At 44.7% G+C, this 26,131-nt stretch overlaps 1 protein-coding gene across 2 annotated transcripts in view; it reads right to left on the reverse strand.

Annotated features, from left to right (window-relative positions):
- Positions 1–26,131, reverse strand: part of PCDH7 (protocadherin 7) — a 646,786-nt gene that overhangs the window by 354,763 nt on the left and 265,892 nt on the right. The window contains exon 4 of one of the 2 annotated variants that reach the window (XM_054999687.1): positions 6,945–6,957. The exons of the other annotated variant lie outside the window; for it this stretch is intronic. Coding sequence (XP_054855662.1) covers positions 6,945–6,957 — 13 coding nt within the window. The remainder of the gene's footprint in view (positions 1–6,944; positions 6,958–26,131) is intronic. 2 annotated transcript variants of the gene reach the window in all.

A 26,131-nucleotide genomic window follows, 5' to 3' on the forward strand; every position in this document is an offset into this window, starting at 1 on the left:
AGGAAACAAATGATTCCAGTGTAAAAGAGTAGCGCAGAATGTCATGTTCCTAAAACAGTAGCCAGAATAGAGTTCAGCAACACACTTGATCTTGTCCTTCAAATCCACTATAGCAATTCTGCATTCAAGGAAACATGGCTGAGCAAACTAATAACAATACTCCCAAGCAGCATATCAAAGACACTGCATGTAACCCAGAATGGCTCATTCTATTTAAGAGCCCAGTAATTATGTTTCCACTGATTTCACCTTACATTTGCATTTCTATGGATATGTATCCCCTTGTTAATTTATTTATATTGACTGTATCTCTTTTCTTATGTTTTTCTTTATTAAGCCTATTCTGGAAAGGGCAAGAGTCTTGTAGCACCACCACAAATTTTGATAGTCTTATAGGTGCTACTGGAGTCTTGCTCTTTTCTACTGCTACAGACTAACATGGCTACCCATCTTACTCTGTTCTGGAAAGGCACAGGTTGAGGTCAGTATGCTTTGTCCCACATTGTTATAACACACAAATGCATGATGTGTTGCTTGGTCTGGCAAGACAATTTCCCCTCAACTAGGGTTACCATTCCCCCACCTGGGGCGGGGGATCCCCTGATCCCGCCCTTTCCCCCTGTGCCCACTTACCTGGCTGGTGGGGGGCACACTCCCTGGGACAGGGGGTGTGCTCCCGCACCACAAGAGTGGGCAGTGCCGGCAATAGCAGGCCGCTCTCATCACCGATGTCACTACCGCTGCTGCCCACTCTCACCACTGTGGCCTGCTCTTGTTTGATGCACAGGGGCCGTGGTGGCAAGAGCAGACGGCGGCAGCAGAGAGATTGGGCGGCAGCAGCACGAGCAGGATACTCTTGCCACTGCCCGCTCATGCATGCCGCCACCCGCTCTCACGGCTGCAGCCCCCGTGCGCCAAACGAGAATGGGCCATGGTCACACAGGCAAGAGCAACCTGCGCCATCTGGGACAAGGGCCCCTTTTGACCCTGTGTGATGATGTTACTCCCAGAAGTGACATCATCATATGAGCCAGGAGCTATGTGCGTGCACGAAGAAAAACACGTGGATGAGTCAATGCTACCAATCCCTCACCAGGAATCCCCAGGGACCTGGAGATCTCCCGTCAAGGGACTCCCGGTCCCCAGCAACCCTACCCTCGACAGTGGCATAGCCAGCTATACTGAATGGACTGGAGGTCCCAAAATCAAGGCAGTCAAGAAAGAATGACCTACAGAAAGATGAATCCTGGTTTGTCCATATATTCAGAACATCAGGTCTTATAATGTCACAGGGCAATGTGTCAGGCAAGAGAGGGAGGGAGAGAGAGAGAGAGTACATTTTTTAGCAAAAGAAACATGTAAAGACTGTGGTGGTCTAAGGGAATGTAAGAAATTCTATTTGAAAAATCCAAAAATGATGCCTTTGTAGTCAAGTAAGAATGATTTAGACTGTTGACTATTTTGCTTTTTGATACATGCCATATCTTAGACTGCAGGGGGTCAACTGTAGCTGTGTTGTGTGTACACACGTATGCTTTTAATATGTCACTTATTTATAAATTATACACCATTTATAGGTATAATTCTGATTATACTTATAAATTGTTTATAAAACAAAAATGGGGTAGATTTTAAGGGAGTAATGGGGCAAGGAAACAGAAATAGTATCAAAAATAGGTTTGGTTCATACAAGGAACAAGAATCAGAACGGTGCCTTCCTGTTTGAAACAGCAGGGGTGAGAAATTCCAAAGGTTCCCTGGATTCAGAACCAGAAATTAGGTCTAAAGCAGACCAATATGGATCCTCATGGGCCTAGAGCTGAATAGCCACCACACTTTCCATCACTTTACCCAACAGTATTAAATTAGGTATTAGACAGTAATAAGCTACATTCAAAAGTGGAAAGTGTCTTATTGATTGTAGGGGTGGATTCAGGCAGCCAGCTCAGCACAGCCTGAAGCCTTCCTCAGCCCAAGAAGCGATGTGGTTGAAAGCTCCACCCCCTTCGCTCACAAATGCTTCCTCGTGTGGGACAAGAAGTATTTCTTCCCGAAGACAGAACGGAACGCCTTCCGTATCTCCAGTCAGCATGGGAAAGGGGACACAAGGAGTTGGCTGGCCATTTTCATGACGACAGTGCAGATCATTCGGCTGAAACACCAGTTAAATCTTTTCTACGTAATAAGATGTCTCTCAACTAATATTTCTGCCATTTTTTAAAAAAACAACCTTTGTGAAATTAGTCCATCAATTTGCATGCATGTGGCTAGGTAGGATGCATGCAACTTTCATCTCAGACTGTTAAACAGAATACAATAAAGAATAAAAAAGAATATTCTGTTTCAAAACTATATCCAACACATGATTTATGAGACACTTTGTTTTATGCATCTGTTAAAGGATGAAGTTCAAATTCACATTATAGTTCAAAGATTAATCGCTTGATGATCATAAAGCCTGCCAACAACCATCACTGTCAATCAAATGTTTATAGACATATTTAGCTATAAACACATTATCAACTTTGCTGAGAAACAGATCAGGGGAGAGGAAAAAAATTAAGGCAAGTCCATAAACTTTAATGTGATGGTATTGCAGCAATTCTGTCTGGCAAATTTCAAGGTTGCAAGGAGAAGAAAGACAGCCGTTTGAGGGATATCCTAGGGCAAGACACTAACCTACATGAGTATTTTGTGATTGATTTGCATTGTCTTTCTAGGGAGAAGATCAGATTACATCTAATGTGTTCAAATATTTATTTTACTGTGTCTGAAGGATCAATACTTTTAAAATGTGATTCAGTGACCTCATGTTGCTGATCAGCACCAAACACCTCCTTTATCCCCATGAAAAAGAATTTGGGGGTGGGGCAAGGTTATGATTTTAAAAATCATTTGAATAATTGAAGAACACAGCAAAACATCTTCTGGAATATGATATTCTATAAAAGAGAATTGTGCTGAATCTTAGAAATTTCACTAGTTTCATCAAAATTCCTCAGAACTTTGATTCAAGGAAGAATTTCCATATTCATTTCTAAATTTCATCTTCATCATGACGTGAGCGGCCATTCTATGTAAAATATTAATGATGTTCCACAGGATTTCAATTTTTTTGTTTCATACAAGGTATCTTAGTGGTCTTTAACATGCACCTCAGAACTCCGACCTGTCAAACGTATAACACTACGACTAAGTGCACAAACTTCAAACAGAAAGCCAGACATGTTTCAAAAGGCCTCAGTGGTAAACTAAAGAATCATGGTTTTATAATACAAAATTTGCACAATGCGTCTGGGTTTGTTTCCAGCCAACTGATAGTTTGGCCTTTCCATATTCAATAATTGTATGACTTGTCCATCAAACTTTCTTTTTCATTCCTCTTCTGTTAATCAAGGTTCTGTGGCATGGGGCAGCCCAGTCTCATTAGATCGCAGAAGCGAAGAGGTTGGATGGGCCAACACCAAGGAAGAGTCTTCTGCAGAGGAAGGCGATGGCAAACTGCCTCTACTTCTCACTCGCCTTGAAAGCCCCTTGCCGGAGTCACCATAAATTGCTTGCAACTTGGTGGCACATACTCAGGCACACAATCAAGGTTCTATTTGTGTGTGTGTGTGTGTGTGTGTGAGAGAGAGAGAGAGAGAGAGATCAAGTTGCAACCAGCCTGCCCCATCCCTACACTGGGGCAATCCACAAGAAGGCTACAGCATGTGTCCAGCTTCATCACCACACTCTCCTTGTGTGTGTGTATGGTGGGGGGGGGGTGTCTCTTCCAGCCCAGGTCTCAGAACCAACTTATGGCACAGGCCAACCATGGAGAGCATTTCCAGAGCTTTCTAGAAAACTAGGAGAGCCCCTCCTCCCTTTGGTGTTTTCTGGTCAAAATCATCACATGACCAGGAGGAGGGGCACTATCCCCTCAGTTCTCTCCGTGCTGCGGCCAGAGACCCCCAAGAAACTCAGGTTCCACAGAGTTCACAGCGGGGCAGGAGGGAGGGATGTGCCTGCACAGAAGACCACTTGATGAACAACAGTTACAGGTGAGTGCATCTTCGTGGCTTCTGTGCAGTCCCGTATTGGGAGAGCAGCAAGCTCACTTATCGAAGGTGGTGGGTGTGAAGCTTTCAAAGTAAGAGACTATGGAGGACCACCTTCTCAACAGATGCTCAGCATCTCACTGACATTCACCAAGAGGTACTTTGCAAGAAGCTGGGGGCTCTCTAAAAATGTCCCTGCCAAAGTACAAACAGGAATGCAGCAAGGGGATAATAATTTTTTTAAAAAAACAGTGTTCTTGTGGGGAGAGTCATGCTATGTAAAGGACACTGAACTGTCATGCACTCAAGGAAGAGTGTGATAGACTCTACCAACCCACAAAGGAAGAGTTGAGTGAGGACACTGCCAGGTCTCTCTTGGAGCCTGAATGACTACTATGGTCTCCCATCCAAATACTCACCAGGGCCAATCCTGCTTAGCTTGTGAGATCTGCCAAGACTGGGCTACCTGGACCATCCGCTATACTTACTTAGCATGTGGAATATGCTCCATCGCAATGTAGTGATGGCTGCTTGCTCAGGTGGATAAAAATGGATTACGCAGACTCATGGGGGATCTGCATATCAATGGCTATTATTAACAAGACATCCACGCAGAAGTCAAGATTCCACCAGTCACCATCAGAGAAAACTGTTACCTTCTTGCCAGGCTTGCGAGCCCAAGAGTTATCTGGGGTCATCGTCACAACTGAAACGAAAGGCTGCACCTTGGTCAGGTCCAACAAGGAAATCCTTATGCTCCATTTCATCTTACTGTTATTGAGACTCTAACCACGTCAGATGTGGTTCCCCATAAAGAAGACAGAAGAGGCCGTTCTTTTGGTCCCAGACAAAACAAAGCAATGTGTGTTTCTATGTGGCCAGCTGGCGTTAGTTAAGAACATTTCTGGTCAATGGCCTCTAGAAGAATTAAAAACAAAGGAAAAAATGACCTTGCCAGCAGGAGCTCCATATTGCAAGGTCCAGAATTCAGTGTAGATCTCCCACTTGGCTGCTTTTGTTGCTACCACTAAGCCATCTGGCTTACAGAATTATTTAGCACAATGATCAGTGTAATGTCTTCCACTTTCACAGTTCAAATGTTCACATCTAAGCTTCCACTGCAATCAAAATAGCATGTATGGGACAGAGAAGAATTTTGTTTTGGAGAGAGTTGAGAGGGGAGGGGGAATGCCATTCAGCGAAGACGGTCTTGTACGGGGCTTGAATTTATCTTCATTCATCATTATCACTTCTGGAAATCTGTCTCCAGTATGAAAAACACCTTATGGATTTCCATCTTATCCTCTAAAGGAACATTTTAAATTTCATTTTATTTAACACGCATACTCCCTCACCCTCAAATGGCTCACAGTGACATCACAGGTTTGGGATGATTGTGCACAAAAACAGATAACGCTTTTTACACGTCAAAGTTCTCCCAATGTTTGTTTCCCATCCTAGGACGTGTGTGCTACATTTTCGCCGTTCAAAGTGCTCGTTGATCGCTCTCGCATGGCTGTTGTCCAAAATACTGGGATGTGGCACGTGACTCCCCTCTGCCAGTTTTTGGCACCGCTTTTCATTTTGTGGCTTTGCAATAACTGTTCAGAAACCGACTGGCTCCGCTATCTCTGTGATGCTTCAGGATATAAGAACCACAGATCAGCAATGCATCCCTACACTCCCTTCCACTTCCACAGTAAGTAGAGATTCCAACTCAATTCCTGGTTATCTGGGGGGATGGGGGGTAGAACCTGGGGAGAGCTGAGTTTGGCCAAGGGAGGGACCTCGGCTGGGTATTATGCAATAGAGTCTACTTTCCAAAACGTTCACTTTCTCCAAGGTCACTGATCTTGGCAGTCTTGTGATGAGCTGTCATACTGAGAGATCTCTAGGCCCTACCTGGAGGTTGCCAATCCTAAAAGTGCAAGTTTATGAATGGAGAGCCAGAAAGACTATTTAACAGGGTTGTCGGGTCCCTAGATCCTTCCAGCTTGGGGGAGAGGGAAGCTGGCACTTACCTCACGCCTTCCGTGCATGTGTCTTTGCACATGCACAAAGTGTGTGCTCTGGCACGGGCATGATGATGTCACTTCCAGAAGTGACATTAGAAAGAGCAAGAGCCCAGTAGCACCAAAATTAATGGCATAAGCCACAGCTCACTTCTTCAGATGAAATGAAATTGTCACACCCGCCATAGGAGCACTGCAGCAGCCAAAATCAATCCCAAACAAAGCGCAGGAGCATCCCTGTAGCCAGGGTGGCAATGTCACTTCCGGAAGTGATGTTGTCGCATCTGCTGGGAATGCATGTGCTGCGCATGTTTCCAGGGTGCCTGCCAGTGGCAGGTGGTCTCGGGGGGGGGGGGGTGGCACTTCCTGGCAGGCAACAGGATAGACCCCTGAGCGGTTGTCTGTCACCTCAGTGGGCAACTGAGAACCTATACTCTTTAACCTTGCACAAAAGGTATCAATGACAAAAAAATCCACCTTTAAAAAAAAATTCCTAACCTGCCCCATCCCTCCTGTTATACATTAACCTAGACTTGCCAGCCACCACCTCCCGGGCTGGGAATCTCCTGCCCCAGCACGTGCCCCCTGCTACCACTCAGCTGGCCAGCAGGGGAAGAAATGAAGGGAAACAAAGAGACTTACTGGCTCATGGTGGACTCTTTTGGGTGACACTGTGACGTCTCTGGTGGTGACATGATGACATCATTTCCTGTATGCCCCAAAGTAATGTCAACAAATCGCTGGGTGAAGCCATAGTATGTAGTCAAAAGCCATGGAATTTTTGCCCCAATACTAGAGTGCTTCTGGCAGGCCAGCAGTGTGATAATGTCCAGAAGTTCAGATGCCCAGAAGTGATGTCAGCACATGACCAGTGTCACCAGCAAGGGCCCTGCACAAGCTGGTAAGTCCTCTCTTGTTTTCCCACGCTCCATCCTCCAACCAGTTGCCTGGGGAGGCCTGGCAGCAACCCTCCTTTAACCCTATTCTCAAGCCAATGATTCACAGGCCAGTTAAAACAAATAGGCCTTTCTTAAAGACCAGGAACGAAGCTTCCGTAAAGCCCAAGGGCTATCACAGTAGAGAGGCTCTACACACAACTGAGGGTGTTCTAACTTTGTGAAGCAAAGCCTGCCAGCAATATAGAAAATAAATCAAGTAGGCCTCCCAACAGAGACCAGCAACTGCACAGGTATTTCATATGCCGGACTTTGACACATAGCAAAGGTCTGTTTGGAGCAACCTATGAGGCTTTGCATCTGTATTCCATATGTAGTTTCTACTCACATCACTGCACAGTCCTTGTACTTTATTCATCAATGTTGCAAATACTTTTGAGATGTTCAGATGGAAGAAGGTCAATACACCATGCTTACAATTATTCAGGGAACAGTGGCAATCCTTTACAAGACTCAATACTTGGAAGAAGCAGGATAAATGTGCAGATTTCCATCTGCTATTTATCTTCCTGAAAACTGGAACAAGAGCATATGTAAACATCTGGGTGGTGACAGCATTATAAATGTGCAGAATTAACTCTGACCTGATCCCTCTGGTATTATAGGCAATCACAAAAATGGCCTTTTTGCTGTTTGCCAGACAAGGGCCCATGCCAAATTATATTACACACATTATTTGAATCTGCTCAGATTTGTCATATTCCTTCAAAATACAAGGCAATGGACCCATTCTAACAACATTTGTTTGGGTCCCATTCACGTCACATGTGTGCTGACTGCTGAGTGCTGACTATTCTCCCAATGGGACTTTAAAGCACTTCTTCATCACTCCCAGGGTTGTTCCTCTTGATTTGGGATATGTAACAATTCTGGATGGACAGGATTCATTTTTACAAAGTACACTCACATCTCCATCTTAACCACTGGTTTCCTGATAAAAGTCATCTTATTGTATCCAAATTTTCTCTTATGAGTTCATGGCAACACATACCTCAGCTCATAGCCCTAGAGGATAGGTATAGTTTAGAGTAGAGGTGGGCACGATCCCCCCCAAAAAATACCGATCAAGCTGATCGTGGATCTACGCCGGCGACGACCCCAGATCACCGATCCACACTGATCAAGTCCCGTTTCCGATCTGGGATCGGGGAGGCCAAAGCGGAGGAGCGCCCCCCCCCCCACACACTTAGAGCATGGGGAGGGAGTTTTTAACCCGGCGACGAGCCACCTCCCCTCAGGGAGGGGACGTTTTCACACACACACACACACACACACACACACACACTTAGAGCAGAGGGGGGAAACGTTTTTAACCCGTCCCTGCCTCTCCAAATAGAGAGAGAGAGACACCCCATCAACATGTTTCAGGCAGCTTTTTAAAAAAAGCAGGGACAGAATCCTCCATTCCTCCCCACCAGATTTTAATAGCAAGCAGCCAGTCTTCCAAAAGCATATTTTAAACAGGAAGAAAGTAAAACCAGGATCCACGCGGATCCTCGCGGATCCTATGGTTTTTTAAATAGGAAAAACACAAATGAAACATCAAATCACATATCACAGCCAGGTCCACAGACTGAAATATAAAAAACACAGATCCAAAAATATTTGGCGCTGCCACGGTGAAAAAACATGAATCTGAGACACGGATCCTCATGAATTCATAAGATTTTTACATTGAAACAAAACAAAAACATATTTTAGATCTTTTGGTCCTGTTTGTGGCATTGGACATGATCTGGGACAGTATACTGGATTTTGGGTGGCCCCATGTAAAAATCAAGAGGATCCATGAGGATCCGTGCTTTTGAACCATGTTTTTGCGCCGTGCTGCTGCCACAAAGCGGTGGATGATGATTTTTTTGGTCCCATTTGTGGCAATGGACATGATCTGGGATTTTATGGTGGATTTTGGGTGGTCCCGTGTAAAAACCTAGAGGATCCATGTGGATCCGTGCTTTTTTAGCATGTTTTTGTGCCGTAGCAGCGCCACAGAATAATGGGTGCATGATTGTTTTGTTGCTGTCTGTAGACTAGGACACGATCTATAATATGACAGCCTTTTTGTTTTGTTTCAATATAAAAATCATATGAATTCACGAGGATCCGTGAATTCTGGATCCAGAATTTTACCCACTCCCTTTTAAACACACACACAGAGCCGTGAATGAGGTTTCCCCACAAAATACAGTGTTTTAAAAGCTGGTTAAAAACAGAGAGTGACAGACAGAAAAACAGCCATTCCTCCTACAAAGCCCTGTTTTTTAAAAAAGCAAAAAACATGTGGAGTGCCCATGGCTACAGAACACCCCCTTCCCCCTCCCTCCCCCTCTTCTCCCAAATGGTGAAGCGTTGCTGGCTGCTCCATGGTTGGAAGGAAGCCCTGCTGATCAAGGAAAGCTGGGCTTCCATTTGCGTTTCCAGGGCGACAGAAGGAGGGCAAACACAGCTCAGGCATTTCCCTGGCTCCGTTGCCCCGGGAATAGATTCCTTTTTTTTTTAATTAAATTTTTATTGGAATTAGAAATATTTTGTCATTTATAACAATCAAATTACTTTAATATTCCAGTTCTAACCCCCTCCCTTTCCCCCCCGTTTGTTGACTTCCAACAGTTTTCCAACCCTTTGTCTATTCTTCCCCTACTCATTTCAACTTATTTTGTCAATTAAACATATACTTTCACACTCTTCTAAGCTAGTCTATTATAACACAGTACTAAGTCAATTTCCCTTCACTTATCAACTAACTAATACATTCCTGGCATGTTATTCAATAGTAATAATACTACCCCGGGAATAGATTCCTGGCGCTTGAGTGTCTGCAATCCCAAACAGAAACTGATCAATCCAATCTAGCCCCGAACAAGCAAACCCCCAACCGCTGGATCAGTTGCCATGGATGGCACCGATCAGCCGGTTCCCGATGGCACGAACGCCATTATCGGGTTTTTTTTCAAATCGTAATGCCGATCGTGCCCATCTCTAGTTTAGAGCTCATGATTTATCCAAAACCATCCAATGAGCTCCAGGGCCAAGGGGATTTATAATCAGTACTTCCTATAGATAGCCCCAAACTCTATCCATTGCACTAACAATAACATTCGATTTATATACCGCCCTTCAGGAGGACAACTTAACGGCCACTCAGATCAGTTTACAAAGTATGTTATTCTTATTCCCACAACAACAATCACCCTGTGAGGTGGGTGGGGCTGAGAGAGATCTGAGAGAGCTGTGACTGACCCAAAGTCACCCAGCTGGCTTGAAGCAGAAGAGTGGGGAATCAAACCCGGCTCTCCAGATTAGAGTCCCATTGCTCTTAACCACTACACCAAACTAGCTCTCATAAACAGTTTTTTTAAAATTGTCAAAGGCTTTCACGGCCGGAGAACGATGGTTGTTGTGGATTTTCCGGGCTGTATAGCCGTGGTCTTGGCATTGTAGTTCCTGATGTTTCGCCAGCAGCTGTGACTGGCATCTTCAGAGGTGTAGCACAGAAAGACAGAGATCTCTCAGCGGTTTGACAACAATCCACAACAACCATAGTTTTTTAAAAGATCAGGGATTCCTTCAACAAGGGACCTCATGGTCTGAGGCTACTGGTGCAAGGCTGATTTAGTCACTGATTTGCACTTTAAGGATAGTTTAGTATTGTAAAATGAACTATAAACACCATCTCATTCCTAAGCACCCAATGCTTATCTGAATATATGTAATTGATTGGCCCTTGCAACAGAACTTTCAAAAAGAAGTTCCAAAGGCAGCGAGCACCTTGAAGACACTTGTCTGAGTACTTTTGTCACTGGGATTTAATATCTGAAAGTCACACAAAGAGATTTTTGTCTGCAGTAGAATGAGCAACAAAATAAAGAAAATTAAGTCAATTAAGAGACTTTCTAGTGACCTAGTCCACAACAGAGCATAATTTATGCTTGCCCTGAAGACAGAACTAGAACATTCATCATTGTAGGCCACAACCAATGGAAAACAAGATTCTGACTCCAGCCCTGGATCAAATTAAACCTCAAATGCCCTCCCGGATTTCCTGAGAACATTTTACAGAATTGTATAAACTAGGATTGTTTTACTTACTGGATCCTTTTTTACCCAACTGTATTTATTTTAACCTTCTATTCCAATGTGCCTTATTTTACTAAGCCAAAAATATAATTGAGATAATGACAGGTCTTGTGATTCCGGGATTCAGGTTTGCATTCCTTATATTAACTAAGCTTATCTTAATGAGTATGCCAGGGTAATTCGGCACTCCCAGCAGCAGCATTGCTGCTTAAGCCGGGTGCTGGGCTTTGCAGCCCTGCACAGAGGGAAAGACAGGCTCCCTTCCGAGCATACAGGGATTGGCCGGGGGGGGGAGCCTACAGCCTTAGTAGGCGGCTCCGCTCACCCAGCCAGCAGTTGCTTCTAGTGCTGCCTTTCACAGGGAAATTCTAGTGTGCATTTCTGCTCTTGAGGATGTGTCAGTGATGGAGCAGGGGGAATCCAGTGACATTCAGGCAGTGTCCAAGCCTTCTGAGGATGTCCCTTCAGTGGTGGCTGAGCCAGAAGGAATGGGAGACTCTGGGCAAGCCCTGATTGGAGCGTCCCCATGTGGGTTTCTATCTGCAGGATGGCCATTTGGCTATGGTCAGCAGTGAGGTTTTCCCCCTTATGGGCCCTCCCCTTATGGCTTTGTTCCATACAGAGCCTTGCCATTTGGTGATACCGCTTTGCCCCTGGGTGATCACTTGACCCAGCCATGGCAGCAGCCATGGGATACCCTCAGGGGATGATACAGAGGGTGAGCAGGTGGTAGTCAGGTGCTTTTCAGACCTACATCCACCCCTTTCTACAGTTTTAATTGGCCATACTAACTGCTCTTTCTTTAGGTGCGGCACCGGGTCAGGGGAAGCACAGGATCCTGATATATGGACACAGCATGATTTTTTGGGTGGCCCACCAAGCCAGGAGAACACAGATTGGATCTCAGGTGGGGTTCAGAGCTGTTGCCACGGTCGAGTGGTTAGGTCAGCATGGCCTTTGTTGGCTTGGCTTACTACCGTTCTTGTTTGGTGGAAGGACAGTTCCTCCCCTGCATATTTTAGTCATCCACCTCGGTGGGAATGACTTGGGGTTGGTGCAGGGAAAGGCCCTGTCACTGCAGGTGACTGAGGACCTATGGTTAATAAGCAGCCGGTGGCCGGGCATGCTTACATTTTGGTCCAAGATGCTTCAATGGAGGGTTTGCAGGGAGGCCTTTGACCCGCAAGCCATTGAGGGGGCGTGTCACAAGGCCAATAGAGCCATGAAGAAACCCTTGGGGGAAGGCTTGGGGATTTATCTGCCACACCCTAGAATCAGGGCCAAATTTGCCCATCTCTACAGGGATGATGGCGTGCACCTGTTTCCTGAGGGCAATGAAATTTTCCTCGATGACCTGCGGCAAGGTCTTTGGTTGGCTTTAAGCCACTTGTGAGGTGCGAGGGCCTAAGCAGAGGCTTGGCCCTAGCGTTGGCAGGAGTTTATTGGGGAATAGGGAGTGGGCTGGTGAGCACCCAGTGGCACTTCCCCATGGGTGGGGAAACAGGGTCTGCCATCAGTGCGGTATGCTTGTGACGGCTACCATTGCACAGGCAGATGCCTGTGGGGATCCCCAGGAACAAGTCCTTCCCTCATGCTGGTGGTTGGCAACCCTACTGCTGTTCCAGTGACAGAATGGGTTAGAGAAATAAAGCGCAATGGCAGCAGGCAGCAACAGCCTCTGGCAGACATCCTCGGAGAGGAAACCATTAGGGCAGCTTCACCATTCTGCTCTATGGATGGCACCCCAGCACTTGCGATCAGAGTGGGACAAGAACGTGTGTGTATATAACACAGAATGCCGTGGCACTGTCATACCAGTACAAAAACAAAAACACACATTTTGCCCAGACCCTCTCACAATATTTCCTCTGCAGAACTTGCTACTGGAAACTGTCAGACAGGATACTAGCATTAAATTGACTGCTAGATCTTAGGTTAAGAGATTAATGGGTTGAAGAAACTATCAACCCAAAGTAGCGTATGTAAAGCTAAGATAACAGGATAAGCCTACCAATAAATATGTCTCTCTTTTTGACTAGATGGCAGGGAGAAGGAAGAATACAGAACATACTGAATGCATATTTAATTAATCACCAGGGGGAAAAAAGAGGCAAGAACTTTAAAATAAAAAATACCAAAGGCAGTAGCAAAACCCATCTGTTTCTGGGCTTTTGTTTATGTACAACTTGACTCTCTTGCTCACGGATTCTTGATATGTACTCCCCGAAATCTACAACACATAGCATTGCCAAAAATGTGATAAAGTGGGTTAGATTCATTTAAAAAAAAAAACACATGAGTTTGCCGACAGCAGTTCTGCTGCAAGACTCAAAATTAAGATCGGCAATAAACCTTACTACAATACTAATTTATTAATACAGACACATATAAAAAAGACAATATTACATGCTAGGATTTTTTTATACACAATTGAAATAGCTACTGCAGTATTATCAGATGGTTAAAACACAGTCCATACAGCAACTGAATGTGCTTCAATTATTGGTCTTCATCATCAGTTTATATGTAACAATTCAAGTCGGCTTATATACTTGGTACACATTTGGTCATTTCGTGGAGTGTAAGCAGAAGCCACCTTGTAACTGCCTAACAGCAGAAAGTTATATTAGAGAAAATGCTTCTTGTTTTTATTACTGCATGTGCATAACACCTAATGGTAAAGTCCTGCCCCCAGGACAATGAATTCAGCGCAACAGGATCAGGCACAAAGTGGGAGGGAGACAGGTTTCTACATCTCAGGAGAAACAAAGATATGACAAAGAATGCAACATTCCTCCATGGCCCCCATCTAACTGAGAGTCCGCATGATATACACAGAACTGCTGAGCTTGGCAGGTGTCCATAACTCCCAACAGTCCACATGCCATTCGGGCTGCCTTAGCATAGGGTGGGAAAATGCTCAACCTGAACAGTTTTGTATCACCTAAGCAGAGAATGGTGTTCCTTCACCCGAGCATTAGGTGGGTCACCCAATTATAGAGCAAGGAAAGTGATCTCTTTTCTAAGATGGAACACAGTGGATGTATTACCAGAGTTGAAAACCATCATGGAGGAATTGGAGAGAAATCTCCTCTTAGTTTTTTGCAGGTCACCCACTTGGGGTGTATGAGTGACTGTAGGATTTACTGTTTCCCGCTTTTTCACACAAACCAAAGAGTGGAAAAGCCATACCAGAGACTCAGAAGAAAACGTATCCAAAATATTATATATCAGAATATAACTGTTTTTTCTATTGTACCTATTAAGTTATAAATACAAGTGAATAAAGTGCAAAGTGCTTAATGCCAATATAAATAGTTCACATATATACAGTACATTCAAAAGTCAGTTCATTCCATAAATACTCCAACTCATCAGATAATCAGTGTCAAAAAGTCTATTTCAAAAAGTCCTTGCCATCCATAAATAGAAGAAAATTCATCCAAGTACTAAGAGTTCTCTTCCTTTTTCGCTTGTCTTTTCAGAGTGTCGTGGAGGGCTTTCCCACTCTTTGATTTGTGTTCTCTGGACCGGAGCAGCCACTTTTTGCTGTTTCCTGCTTTTTCACGGCAGCTTTTGTGTTGCCTGCTTCACATACCGTGAACATCCAAATGCCTCTACATATACGAGCCTTTTTCCCGATGGGGGCGGGCACAGAATTACCAGACATTCTACGAATATACACAGTTGGCTAAGGGTGATTGCTTGGAAATGGATTATCTTAGTTGACAGAAGAGCTGTATGCCCCCCCCCCTTCTCCCTTAAATAGTGTCAGAAACAGGCAGGAGTTTGCATAAGAATACCCCCTTTGTAAGATTATTTCTTTATTTCCTTCAAAAGAGAGAGAGAGAGAGATAAGAAATAATACCAACAAATGATTCCACCATCGTTAACGTAGAGGGAAAAGCTCATATACGGTGGGAAGGATGCTACTTTTACTTATTCTTTTATTTCATTTTTATCCTACCTTTCTCTTCATTGGGGACCCAAAGAAGATTACATCATTTTCCTCCTCTGCATTTTTTCCTGTCACAAGGCTGTGAGGTAGGCCAGGATGTGAGTGTGTGAGGGACCAAGGCCACCCAGTGAGCCTCCACGGCAGAGCAAGGAATCAAACTTGGGCCATGCAGATCCGAGCCTGTCCCTCCAGCCACTACACTGCACTGGCTCTTGCACCTCTAGTCATGGAGAAGCTGGGGCTGACAGGACTTGCTGTTCATCCCATGGTACCGGCTCTGTGGCGATTCATTCATGCACGCAAGTCTCCACTTCATTTTACAGCAATCAAAATTCCTTTTCCCCTTGTCCCAATTACCGCTTCCCACTCGAAGTTTTGCACTTTAACATTAAGCAAGGAGAAGCATCATCCTGCAGATTGCTTTCGAATAATGCCAGGCCTCAAGCTGACCATTAAAAAAAAAAATCTTAAATACATAAAAATAGTTTTAGGCAGGAATTTCCTATGGTAAACATACCAAGGTCTTTATTAAAAATAAGGCAGACCTGCCCCGCACACAGATTTTGAGGACCTGTAACAAAATATTCAGAAGCACAATAAACATGTCTTTCTACTAGAGGTGGGTACGAACCAGGGAAATGGAGGTTTGTTACAGGTAGTGGTTCATCATGTTTCACAAACCACAAATCACAAACCACCATGAAATTGCTGGTTCGCAAACCGATTCGTTTGGTTCATGGTTGGTCACTTACGGGGCAGCAGAAGGTCAGCAGAAAGCTCCCCGCTCATGTGCCCTGGAGGTGGTGTGATGACATCACTTCCAAAAGTGATGTCACCATGCCGACACACAAGCTGAAGTGATGACACCTCTTTCGGATGTGACGCTGCCACGCCAATGCACAAGCTGACACGGTGACATCACTTCTGGAAGTGACATCACTGCACTGTTTGGGAGTGCACACAGGGCGATTGGCGGTTGAGGGAGCAAATCCCACTGGTGAACTGAAAAACAAACCAAACAAACCACTCTAAAAGTTGTTGCGGTTCGTCAAAAACATGCCCCGACAAACCGCTGGTTCGCAAACTCTAAACTAGCCCGGTTTGTGATAAACTTTGGTTTGTATTTTGGTTCATACTCATCTTTACTTTCTACTACTTGCCCTATAAACGCTGCCCATAACTCAACTGAAACCATCCAGTACTTTCCTAACTTTCTCAGAATGTCACCTGGATAGGAACTTCTTGTAAATGGAGGAATGCACCATGGACTCAGACTTCAGACTAACAGGACAGCTAAGGCGATGAATGGGCTGCCATTTCCACAGAACCAATGTCAAGTCTTATATCATGATGTATCACTTGGTCAAAAAAGGAAGACTAGGCATCTTCAAACACCTCTGATCACTCCTTGGCACTTAACCGCCCCCCAAAACATATTTATCTAGCCTCAAGGATCAAATCCTGCAAGTCTACCTGTACACAGTTTCAGTCAACCATAATTTTAGAAGGGTTGCTATTGTGTACTGAGCCTGGAGCTGACAGTAGTTTCAGCCAGAGTGATTTAGCTCAACAACATGCTTTATTGCCAACCAGAACAGACAGACACACAGTAGAGCAGAACCCCTCAATATATACATACAAACCCCACCCCTGACTTAACCAACAACCAATAGTAACAAGCACCCTAGGATACCATCATTTGCATGAACTATATACATTATAACATATTTACAAGAATGGGATTGGCCTTTATTGATAGCAGGCCATTGGCTGCTTGCCATCTGTAACTACCAATGAAATCTCAGTCAGGAGAGCCTGTCATTTATTCAAGCTAGGGCCAATACATAACAATTGCCAAACTGGTCTGCAGTAGAACAGCAAGTTTCAAATTCAGCAGCACCTTAAAGACCAACAGGATTTTTAAGGACTTAAGCTTTTCAGAGTCTAAACTCCCTTCATCAGTCAACCATGAAGGCCTTTAGAATGTGGGATGAGGTAGATGAAGCCACAAGTGTATTGGCTTCACAAATCTTCTCTGCTTTTTCCAGACTCCATCCCCTCTTTGATTCATTGCATGCTTCCAATCTTGGTGAATAAATCAAATGGGAGCATAACCTGCAATTTTTGAATGCCATTATGAGCCAGTTTTATAAGGTTGCTGCATCAGGGTTGTAGCCTGGCTTCCTCAATAGGCAGGGCTGCAATATTTCCCGGTAGGGCCAGTCTCTAGCAAATTTGTAGGGGGAAACAGGGTGGTAGGTTTTCCACCCCAAAAGCTCCAAAATAAGGGTCAAGTTATGAGATCATAAGAAAAGTATGCATGATTTCTGTCAGAACATTGCCAGTAATTAAATTTAATGTTACAAGAATGGTCTGTTTTAATAAAGTTGTCCTTGGCAGTTATAGCGCATAAGTATCTTTTCCATAAGTATTCCTGGAATGAAGAAAAAAGAATGGGTGTCAAGCCCAGGGATCAAGGTGGGCGTCAACCCAGGGGGAGTCCAGCCGCCAGGCAGCTTGGCTAAGGTGGATTCCACTCTCAGGCTGATAAGCAGCTGTTTGGGTTGCCAGGTCTCCCGCTAGAGTGGGGGATTGTCCACTGACAACCACTGCCCCCCCCAGTAGGATAGTGGGGGGGGGGGCGGAATAAAACAAAAAGTATTGACTGTAGTATTGACACTTCTGGGGCAAATCCAGAAGTGATGCCATGCCATTCTGGGGTGAACTCAGAAGTAACAGCATGCCATTGCAGGATCCAGTGAAAACTAAACCAAATGCCATACCCTCAACGTGGCAGCACCTCCCAACCCCCCCCCCCCAACCCCCAGTCCCCTGCTGGGTGCCAGCCACTGGCTGACAAGCCTGAATATGAAATAATAATAATAGCAGTTATCCTTGCTTTACATTTCTAGGTTTTACCATCCCTCCTATGCCCCCTAAATCATGATCTCCAATTACAGCAACTGGCTGGAAATATATCTACAGTCAACCTCCCATTCTCTAAATACAGAGAGTCATGCCATAAATTACATGCCTGCTTAACAAATTCATAAGTGGGACAAAGTGCTCCAGGTAGAGTGACACACCCTCCAGTCTCACTCTGGCTTCAGCTGTGACCTAGATGACAATTGCAGGAAAATACCTTTGAAATCCCCTACTGTAATGGGGAAGAACAATGGCTGTCTATCTTACTCATTCTCAACATGGGCCTGTTACCTGACCCGGTCCCCTGGCTGTGGCATAATACACCTGGAGCTATGGTTACCAGCTCTAGTTTGTGAAATTCCTGGAGATTTAAGGGTGGAGCCTGGGCAGGGTGGGGTTTGGGGAGGGGAGGGACCTCAGCAGGGTATAATGCTGAGTCCACCCTCCAAAGCTGCCACTTTCTCCAGGGGAACTGATCTCTGAGGTCTGGAGGTGAGTTGTAATTCTGGGGGACTGGCAGCCCTCAAGGGACAATTCCTGGAGGTGGGCAACCCTTCCTGGAGTCTTAACTTGCTAGCACAGCAGGCAGGGGAAGTGGTGGGTGATGAGAGGGCTAGGAACAAAGAAGTGGGAGAAGTCACAGCTCTTTTGTTGTACCCCACTGTGCTGTGCTGTGTGTCAAAGAGACTTGACTTTTCAGAACGATGTTCTGGCAAACCAACATCTTTATTGATTGGTCAAGGGGCAGCACACAAAACTGGAGCCTCATTGCCAAAACGAACAGCTCCTTCTATAGTTCAATAGGAAAAGAGGGCCCAACATAACAAGAGTGCCTGTCCTCCCTGTGATCCTCCCGATATGCACGGCCACTCTGCTATGCCATCTAAGGCACACTGAGTGTGTTTATCATGCACATACAGCCTCCATGTAAGTGAACATGAACCTTGAAAAGTCCGGGAGTCAATTCACGTGTACCGAAGCTGAATGTATATCATAAATGCACACACTGCCACCTTTCAACAACATGAAGGCAGACGTTTTATTCTGCACATCATGCATTATGATGCGGAGTTGTAGAACATCTCCTGTTATTTTGTGACAAGCTCTTGCTGACTGGGATTTCAAAGGGGGTTCAGAGGCTCGCATAGTTCAGCTGCACCCTGCTTCTTTTAGCTAATGAGGAATTTTGTCACCAGCAAGAAGATGATGAAAGGCAGGAATTCCTGAGGAACGTAAACTGCCAGGGTGTGATTTTTGTTATAGACATGCAAGGACTCACATTGTTTACTTGTTGGATATTTGTTTCCATAAGGCCTGCACAACCTGGGGGCCATCAGAGCTAGGGGCTGCATCCCATAAGGTATCCCCTTACTCTGGGAATGGGAACTTTTTCAAGCCCCGGGCAGGTTGCCGTAGTCTGCTCCTGCACCGTGGATCACAAGTTATGCCGTCTTGATTTATACAGAATAACAGTTAAATAAATGTATTGACCTCTACAATAAAATAATCACTGGTTCAAGAATATTATGTTGCATTCAGCATTAAACTAGATATTATGCATTGGATTATATATTAACCTGTAAAAGTTATTTTTGCTGGGAATTCTGTAATTGGATCTTGGGAAAAATCCATATCGGTTCTTGGCATGTGAGGACAGGTACACATTGCTGAAGGCAAGCATATCCAGTCTAGTGATAGTTTCAAGTTTCTCATCTCTGTTTTGACCAAGAAATATCCGTTGCAGTTTCTCTTCTCCTTTGTATCATTGAACCCATATTCCTCATTTTAACATCATTCTTCATTTCTTCCCAACCTTCCACAAAATATATGCATAACATTTGTGTATGTCAATAAACCAGCATTGTGCACATGATGTATGCACTCAGAATAAATTTTGGGTTGGATCCAGACTAGAGGTGTGCATGAACAGCAATACAAACAAAAAAAAGCCACGAACAGCCTGATCAGCTGTTCGCAAGCAAGCTGTTTGTGAGGCCCCATTCCCAACGAACATGTGTTTGTTCCAAGCCCTGTTCAGGGTGTTCATCAGCCGTTTGTCAAGCTAGACAGTCTGGTGCCTTTCAATCAATTCCCTTGGCAACAGTAGGCACGAACTTTCTGAACTCTGTCTGAATTCCTGTTGCCTTGGAAACCCCAATCTAAGCCCAGGGGCACTTCACCCCCAACTCAGCCGCTTGTCAGGGAAAACCCTGACAAGGGCTGATTGCAGCCTGCCGGGGTTTAAATTTCCCTCTCCCTGCTGCTGTGCAGGAAGAGGGACATTTAAATCCCCCACTCAGCTGCTTGTCAGGGGTTTCCTGACAAAGTCTCACCCCCTCCCTCCTGCTGGCTGGAAGGAGGGAGAATTTGAAGGGGTGGAGGTTCCCCACGCTGCCCTTTGCAAAGGGCATGGGGAACCTTCTTCCCTTCAGTGTCTCCCCCCTCCCTCCCACGAACAGCTAACCACAAACATGTTCGTAAACAGGGTCATGTTCATGGTTGTTCATGATTCTCTGTTTGTGGATGGCAATGAACAACGAACATTGTGTTCATTTTTTCCCGTGTTCGTGCCCACCTCTAATCCAGACTGCTTTTTACCTCAGTCTTACCCAGTTCTCCTCCTATGTACAGTTTTTGTCCCACATGGCTTTTGCCCACACAGGTCCTATGATCACTAGAGAAGAGTTTGGGGTGGTCAAAGGGAACTCCCTCCTCCCTTTCTCACTAGCAAAAAGCCAATGGATCCAATCATAAATAATGTATTTAGCCATAATACACACACATACAATAGTCTCCTATATATAAACCAACTGCAAAAAGTTGAGGACAGAAGCCACGGACAGAAATATAAATGCATATAAAAAGACATGCAATGTAGGAAACTCAGCCCTTGAACTCTCCGGTTTCCTAGGCCGAATCCACATTACCTCCGCGCGTCCCGGTGTTGCACTAAATGTCCGCGAAACACCCGGAAGTATAGCGTCTTTCAAGTGCGATCGCGCTTGAAAGACGCTATACTTCCGGGTGTTTCGCGGACATTTAGTGCAACACCGGGACGCGCGGAGGTAATGTGGATTCGGCCCTAGACAGGAGTCTATCTAGAAACTATATATAGTGCTGGGATCATACCGCAAATGCCATCCAGTGGAACTGCAGGAGAACTCACAACTGAACCATGACCCACACCTGTGCAGCAGCAGCCACCCACCTAGTTCCTCTCTCTGGACTGCAGAAGGTTTAGGGTTTCCTGAGTAGATTGGATTAGACCTGATAAATATGTAATAAACATGCATGTCTTAGAAGAGAGGCATGGGGGAGGGGGCAGAGGGTAAACACAGCCCCGAAGAACAAGGCAATCACCCAAGCGAGACGAAAGGTCCAGGGGATCTTTGCCATTCAAGCATGTGTCAACTGTAACAAAATATCTGTGCAATTTGTCACATGGCTTATGTTTGCAGGGGTTCATCACTGTTTCCCTACATCCATGGGGGCAAAATGTCATTTGCAAAGCAGCCTTTACAAATCAAATTCATGAGGGCTACCTGCATTTTTTTTTACGTAATAGAGCTTAATCAGTTGCCAAAGAGACGTGTAGGGTTGCCAGTTCCGGCTGGAAAATTCCTGGAGATTTTGGAGGTGGAGCCTGGGGTGGGCGGAGTCTGAGGAAGGGAGGGGCCTCAGCTGGAAATAATGCCATAAAGATCACCTTCCAAAGCAATCATTTCCCCCAAGGGAACCAATCTGTTGTTGAGATGAGTTGAAATCCTGGGAAATCACCAGGCCCTACCTGGATGATGGCAACCATAAATGTTTACCTGAAGCAAACAATTCAAAGGAAGTTAAGTGCTATGGGGAGGGGCAGAGATGATCGACCAGAGCAAGCAAGTTTAACTTAAAAAGCAAAGAAGTTTAGTAAGTTATAGGAGCTGGAGAAAGCACACGCTAAGGACAAGCATGGAATGCACTGTAGTTACACTACAACAGGCACATAACTTAGCACATAAACCAGATTGTGTTTTTGCTTACAATGCAGTTATCTCATAAATGGAGAGCATTCTCGTTATCTGAATAACCAGCTTGAACTTTCTCTTCCTGACGTTTATGTCCTGCCGTGTGTTTACTGCCCACAGCTTTCAGAAGCAGCCAGTTTTGAAGCCTGTCTGTTCTTTGCAGCAAATAAACCAGATGCACTCCATGCATATCAAAGCGTTTGTCATTAACTGATCTCTTTGAAGGGCATTTGGCAATCTGAAGTCCCCACTGTCCTCACCTTGTACTTTACAAATAAACCCCAAATCCAAACTAGTTACAATTCGGCATGATGCTTGTTTTTCTACTCCTGTTTCTTTTGCTTCCTCTGGCTCAATGCACAGTTCTGATTGTAAATTAAAAGCCGCATCCTGTGGATATTTAAACACAATAAGGAAAACCGATCCACATTTTAGTTCAAACCCAAGACTGCTCATAAGTCCAGTTTATATACAAACACAATGCAACTCTGGTTGCAGAATTCCTCACAACACAAATAAAGCCCTTTGTTCTTATTAGCTAGGAAATCATTGATTAAAATACCCCTTCCTTCCCAATATCCTCTTTGGCTGACTGTTCAGTGCTGTACTTTTTATTCTTGGTAGCATTCTGAAGTCTACAGATGGCTGAAACTTGCTCTTTGCCAAAAAACAACTATGAACAGATTCACAGAATTCAAAAGATATCAGTCGAACATGGGGGACAAACAGAACAAAAATTCCACTTCTGCCCAGGACAAATCTCCTCTGGAAAAAGCATAATTTGCTTCTTTGAAGTTAAACTGAACATTACCTGGATAACACACTGAAAAACAGAGAAGACACCTGCCATTTTCAAACAACTGAATGCAATAATGCATAATTCTCAGCCAAAGCAACAGAGGTTACCAACCATTGCATTCCTTAGTTATCATTTTTTAAATCTCCCTATTTCCTCCCAAAAGCTTGGGGTAGTATATATGGTCTTTCCACTCTTCCATTTGATTCTTACAGCAACTTTATGGGGAGGCTAGGCTCAAGGTCACCTAGTAGCAAGTTTCATGGCTGGTTCTGGGATATGACCTTGGGTCCCCCTAGCCCATCACTAACCAGTACACCACAGTGGCTCTCAGCATGGGGAGGGACCTAATAGACACACACACACACACACACACTATGACAGTTCCAATTCTTACCCCCCCACCACCAAATGTTTTCTAAAGAGATGGAGTATGTTTCTTTTTAGGGCTGCCAACTGTAGAACATTCCTGGAGATTTAGGGGAAGACTTTGGAGAAGTTCAGAGGGGATGTTATATAATAGAGCCCAGCTTTCAAAGCTGCTATTTTCTCCAGGGGAACTGATCTTTGTAGATAAGTTGTAATTCTAGGAGAACTCCAGGGCCTACCTGCAGGTTGGCAACCCTATTCGTACTGCATGCCGCAGAGTTCAGAAATGATCAGGCAAGAGTGTCTACAAGCTAAACCCAAGTCCTCAATTCCTCCAACGATTCACAGGCCAAAACTGCAACACCCTTTTGAACACATGGGACAGGCCCCATGGCCCAAGAAGCAGAGACCCCAAAGTCTAGATGGTCAAGCCCCCATAAAGCAGCATGCCATAGAAGAATGAAGGAAATAAGGCACATACGGAGCAGATAATTCCAGATGACCAAAGTTACATAAAAGATGCACCATGGACCACTGTGTAAGTCAATATATATGCATGCCTTATGCTGGCACTTCTTCCAAAGCTCTGAAGGCAGGCCCAGTTATTATACGCATATTGCAGACGCTGGGGTGTTCGGACTAAGAAAATGGTGGGTTTCTCTCTGGACCATCATGACTGAGGCACCAAATTGGAATCAGGGTTTTCTCAGCTTGTACCACAGTAACAAGGAATTTTGAATTTGTTGGACTAATGTGTCACAAGGAATGAATTTTCCGAATTCAAAATGCATTTATTTAAATTATTCCATGAACTAGAGCTGTAGAGGACTCCTAAAGTATGGGAATTTATCCTGGAAAAGTTAGAAGCACAAAATGAACAGCAGTTTAAATTGTAAAACCAATATGGGTTTTTGGGGGGGGGGGGCGGTTAAGTTTATCTGTCAGCTCTTTCAGTTCTCTGCTTTTTACTGTTGGTTTCGGGGATTTGTTTGTATTCTGTACCCTGTGTTGCATGGTTTGTATATGCAATGTGCAGTACCTAGTCATACAACTGTAAAGATAATGCTGATTTACAATGAGTTGAAAAATGCACTCCATAGGTTGAATCTAGCTGCGATATCTGCTGATGAAAGGGATTTCTGTCAGTGGAAGAGGACTTCCTTGACTCCATGGTCCCGTTGCAGCCCCAAATGCTGCTCCTGGGAGACAGGCTACCTTAGAAACACCAGGAAGGATGATTGAGGAGTTGACAGTAGCAGAGGAAACAATGCTAATCCATTGGCAGAATGCTACAAGGAAGATCCAATAATTTTATGGGAAAACAAATGACACGAAACAGAAAATGGCACAACAACAAACACTCTCATGTTAGACCTTCTAAAGAGAGAAACAAAATCAAAACAGGCTTTGGGTGTTCCAAACAAAAGGGGTAAGAAATGCAAAACCAGCCCTAGCAGCAAAGCAATTGTCTTCCCCCTGCACTTCCCCCACAGCCTTAATGTATGAACATGAAGAAATGATCTCACACCCTATTAAGCTCTGCCAATTTCCAAAGGAAGCCTGCTTTGTGATTCTGGTGTCAGATCTTCAGTCTGGAGGTGGACCAAACAAGAGATCCAAGCTTTAATTATACTGGGACTGAGCCTGCATTTCCTCATTTATTGCAGTTGCATTTTTCTCAATGCTTTTTGAAAAAGAAAAGAAAGAATAATGGAAGCGTTCCAACCAGTGCTTCAGCAATTCTGCCTCGAGGACACACCCACATGGATGTCCTCTGGCAAACATTCCACTTCCCCTGGAAAGACGGTCTCTCTCTCTCTGTGTCTTTTCTAATTAAAGCACTCATCTGCTAGAGAATATGCCAAACAGCCCAGCCCTAAAAACTACCAAACAACATCACTTGGAAGTAAGCTCCACTGATCTCAGGAGGACTTACTTCACACATACACAAACACTATTGAACTGTTTTTAAAGAATACATGTAAAAAAATTTTTACATGTGGCAGGGAAATATGGGCAAGAGAGAACTAGAAAAAGAAAGGACGAGAGTTATGATGAACAGCCTGCCTCTTGTGCAGCACTTAGGCCCACCAAAAACATGGAAATGCTGCATAGAATTGGGTTTGGAGGTTGACATCATATATGTGTGATTCAGGGCCAAAGAGGCTGCCTAATATCTTGAGCAAAGGACCCTAATATATGTTCATATTCTGCCATCTTTCAGCCAGCAATGAGAGGGAATCAGCTTGAAAAATAGTCCACACTTTGGAAGATTTTCAGTTTTCCTGCACTCCACTTTAAGATGTTTTATTAGATGTATCTCCCAGACTTTTCTAGGGTTGCTAGGTGTCCAGTTTTTATCCAGACAGTCTGGTATGTTCTTGGACTGTCCAGGAGAAATGTACTGAAAATGCTGGACACTGGGTTGCAGGAGGGGAGGGAGGAGAAGAGGAAGGTGGGAAAGGAAAGGCAAAGAAGGGAAGGGAGCTGTGTGGTGCTCAGGAAGCCAGCCTAGGGGAGCAATGCTGTTTGCAGGACAGGCCCACAATGGCCCCACTTCTCAACTCCCCACTGAGTCTCCCATGGAGGCTGGCCTGCCCAGGTCAGCTGCCTACCACCTGCCCCCAAGCTACATGGCCCTGCCACTGAGAGACTCAGGCACTGGGGCCGGTGTGGCCTGGTGTGATGACATCACTTCCAGAGGTGATGTCATCATGCTGGGGCCAGGAGTGTGCACAGCAAAAATGATCCATAACGTGAGTACCGCTCTCTCCTCCACAGGGCCTGGTATCTGAGCAGAGACCATATGGCAACGGTACACTTTTGTGATTAAAACTGTGGTGCCGGCTTAATTTTCTGGACTGCCTTGATCTCTGTCACGGCTGCATGCGACTCATCAAGCTATATTCTGGCCTAACAGACACTTGATAACTACCTTGGTTGTTCAGTCAGCAAATAACTGCCATATGTTGTTGGCAGCTGTGTTCATCT

The sequence above is a fragment of the Eublepharis macularius genome, chromosome 15, assembly GCF_028583425.1.
Source record: "Eublepharis macularius isolate TG4126 chromosome 15, MPM_Emac_v1.0, whole genome shotgun sequence".
In the NCBI taxonomy this organism is placed as follows: domain Eukaryota; kingdom Metazoa; phylum Chordata; class Lepidosauria; order Squamata; family Eublepharidae; genus Eublepharis; species Eublepharis macularius.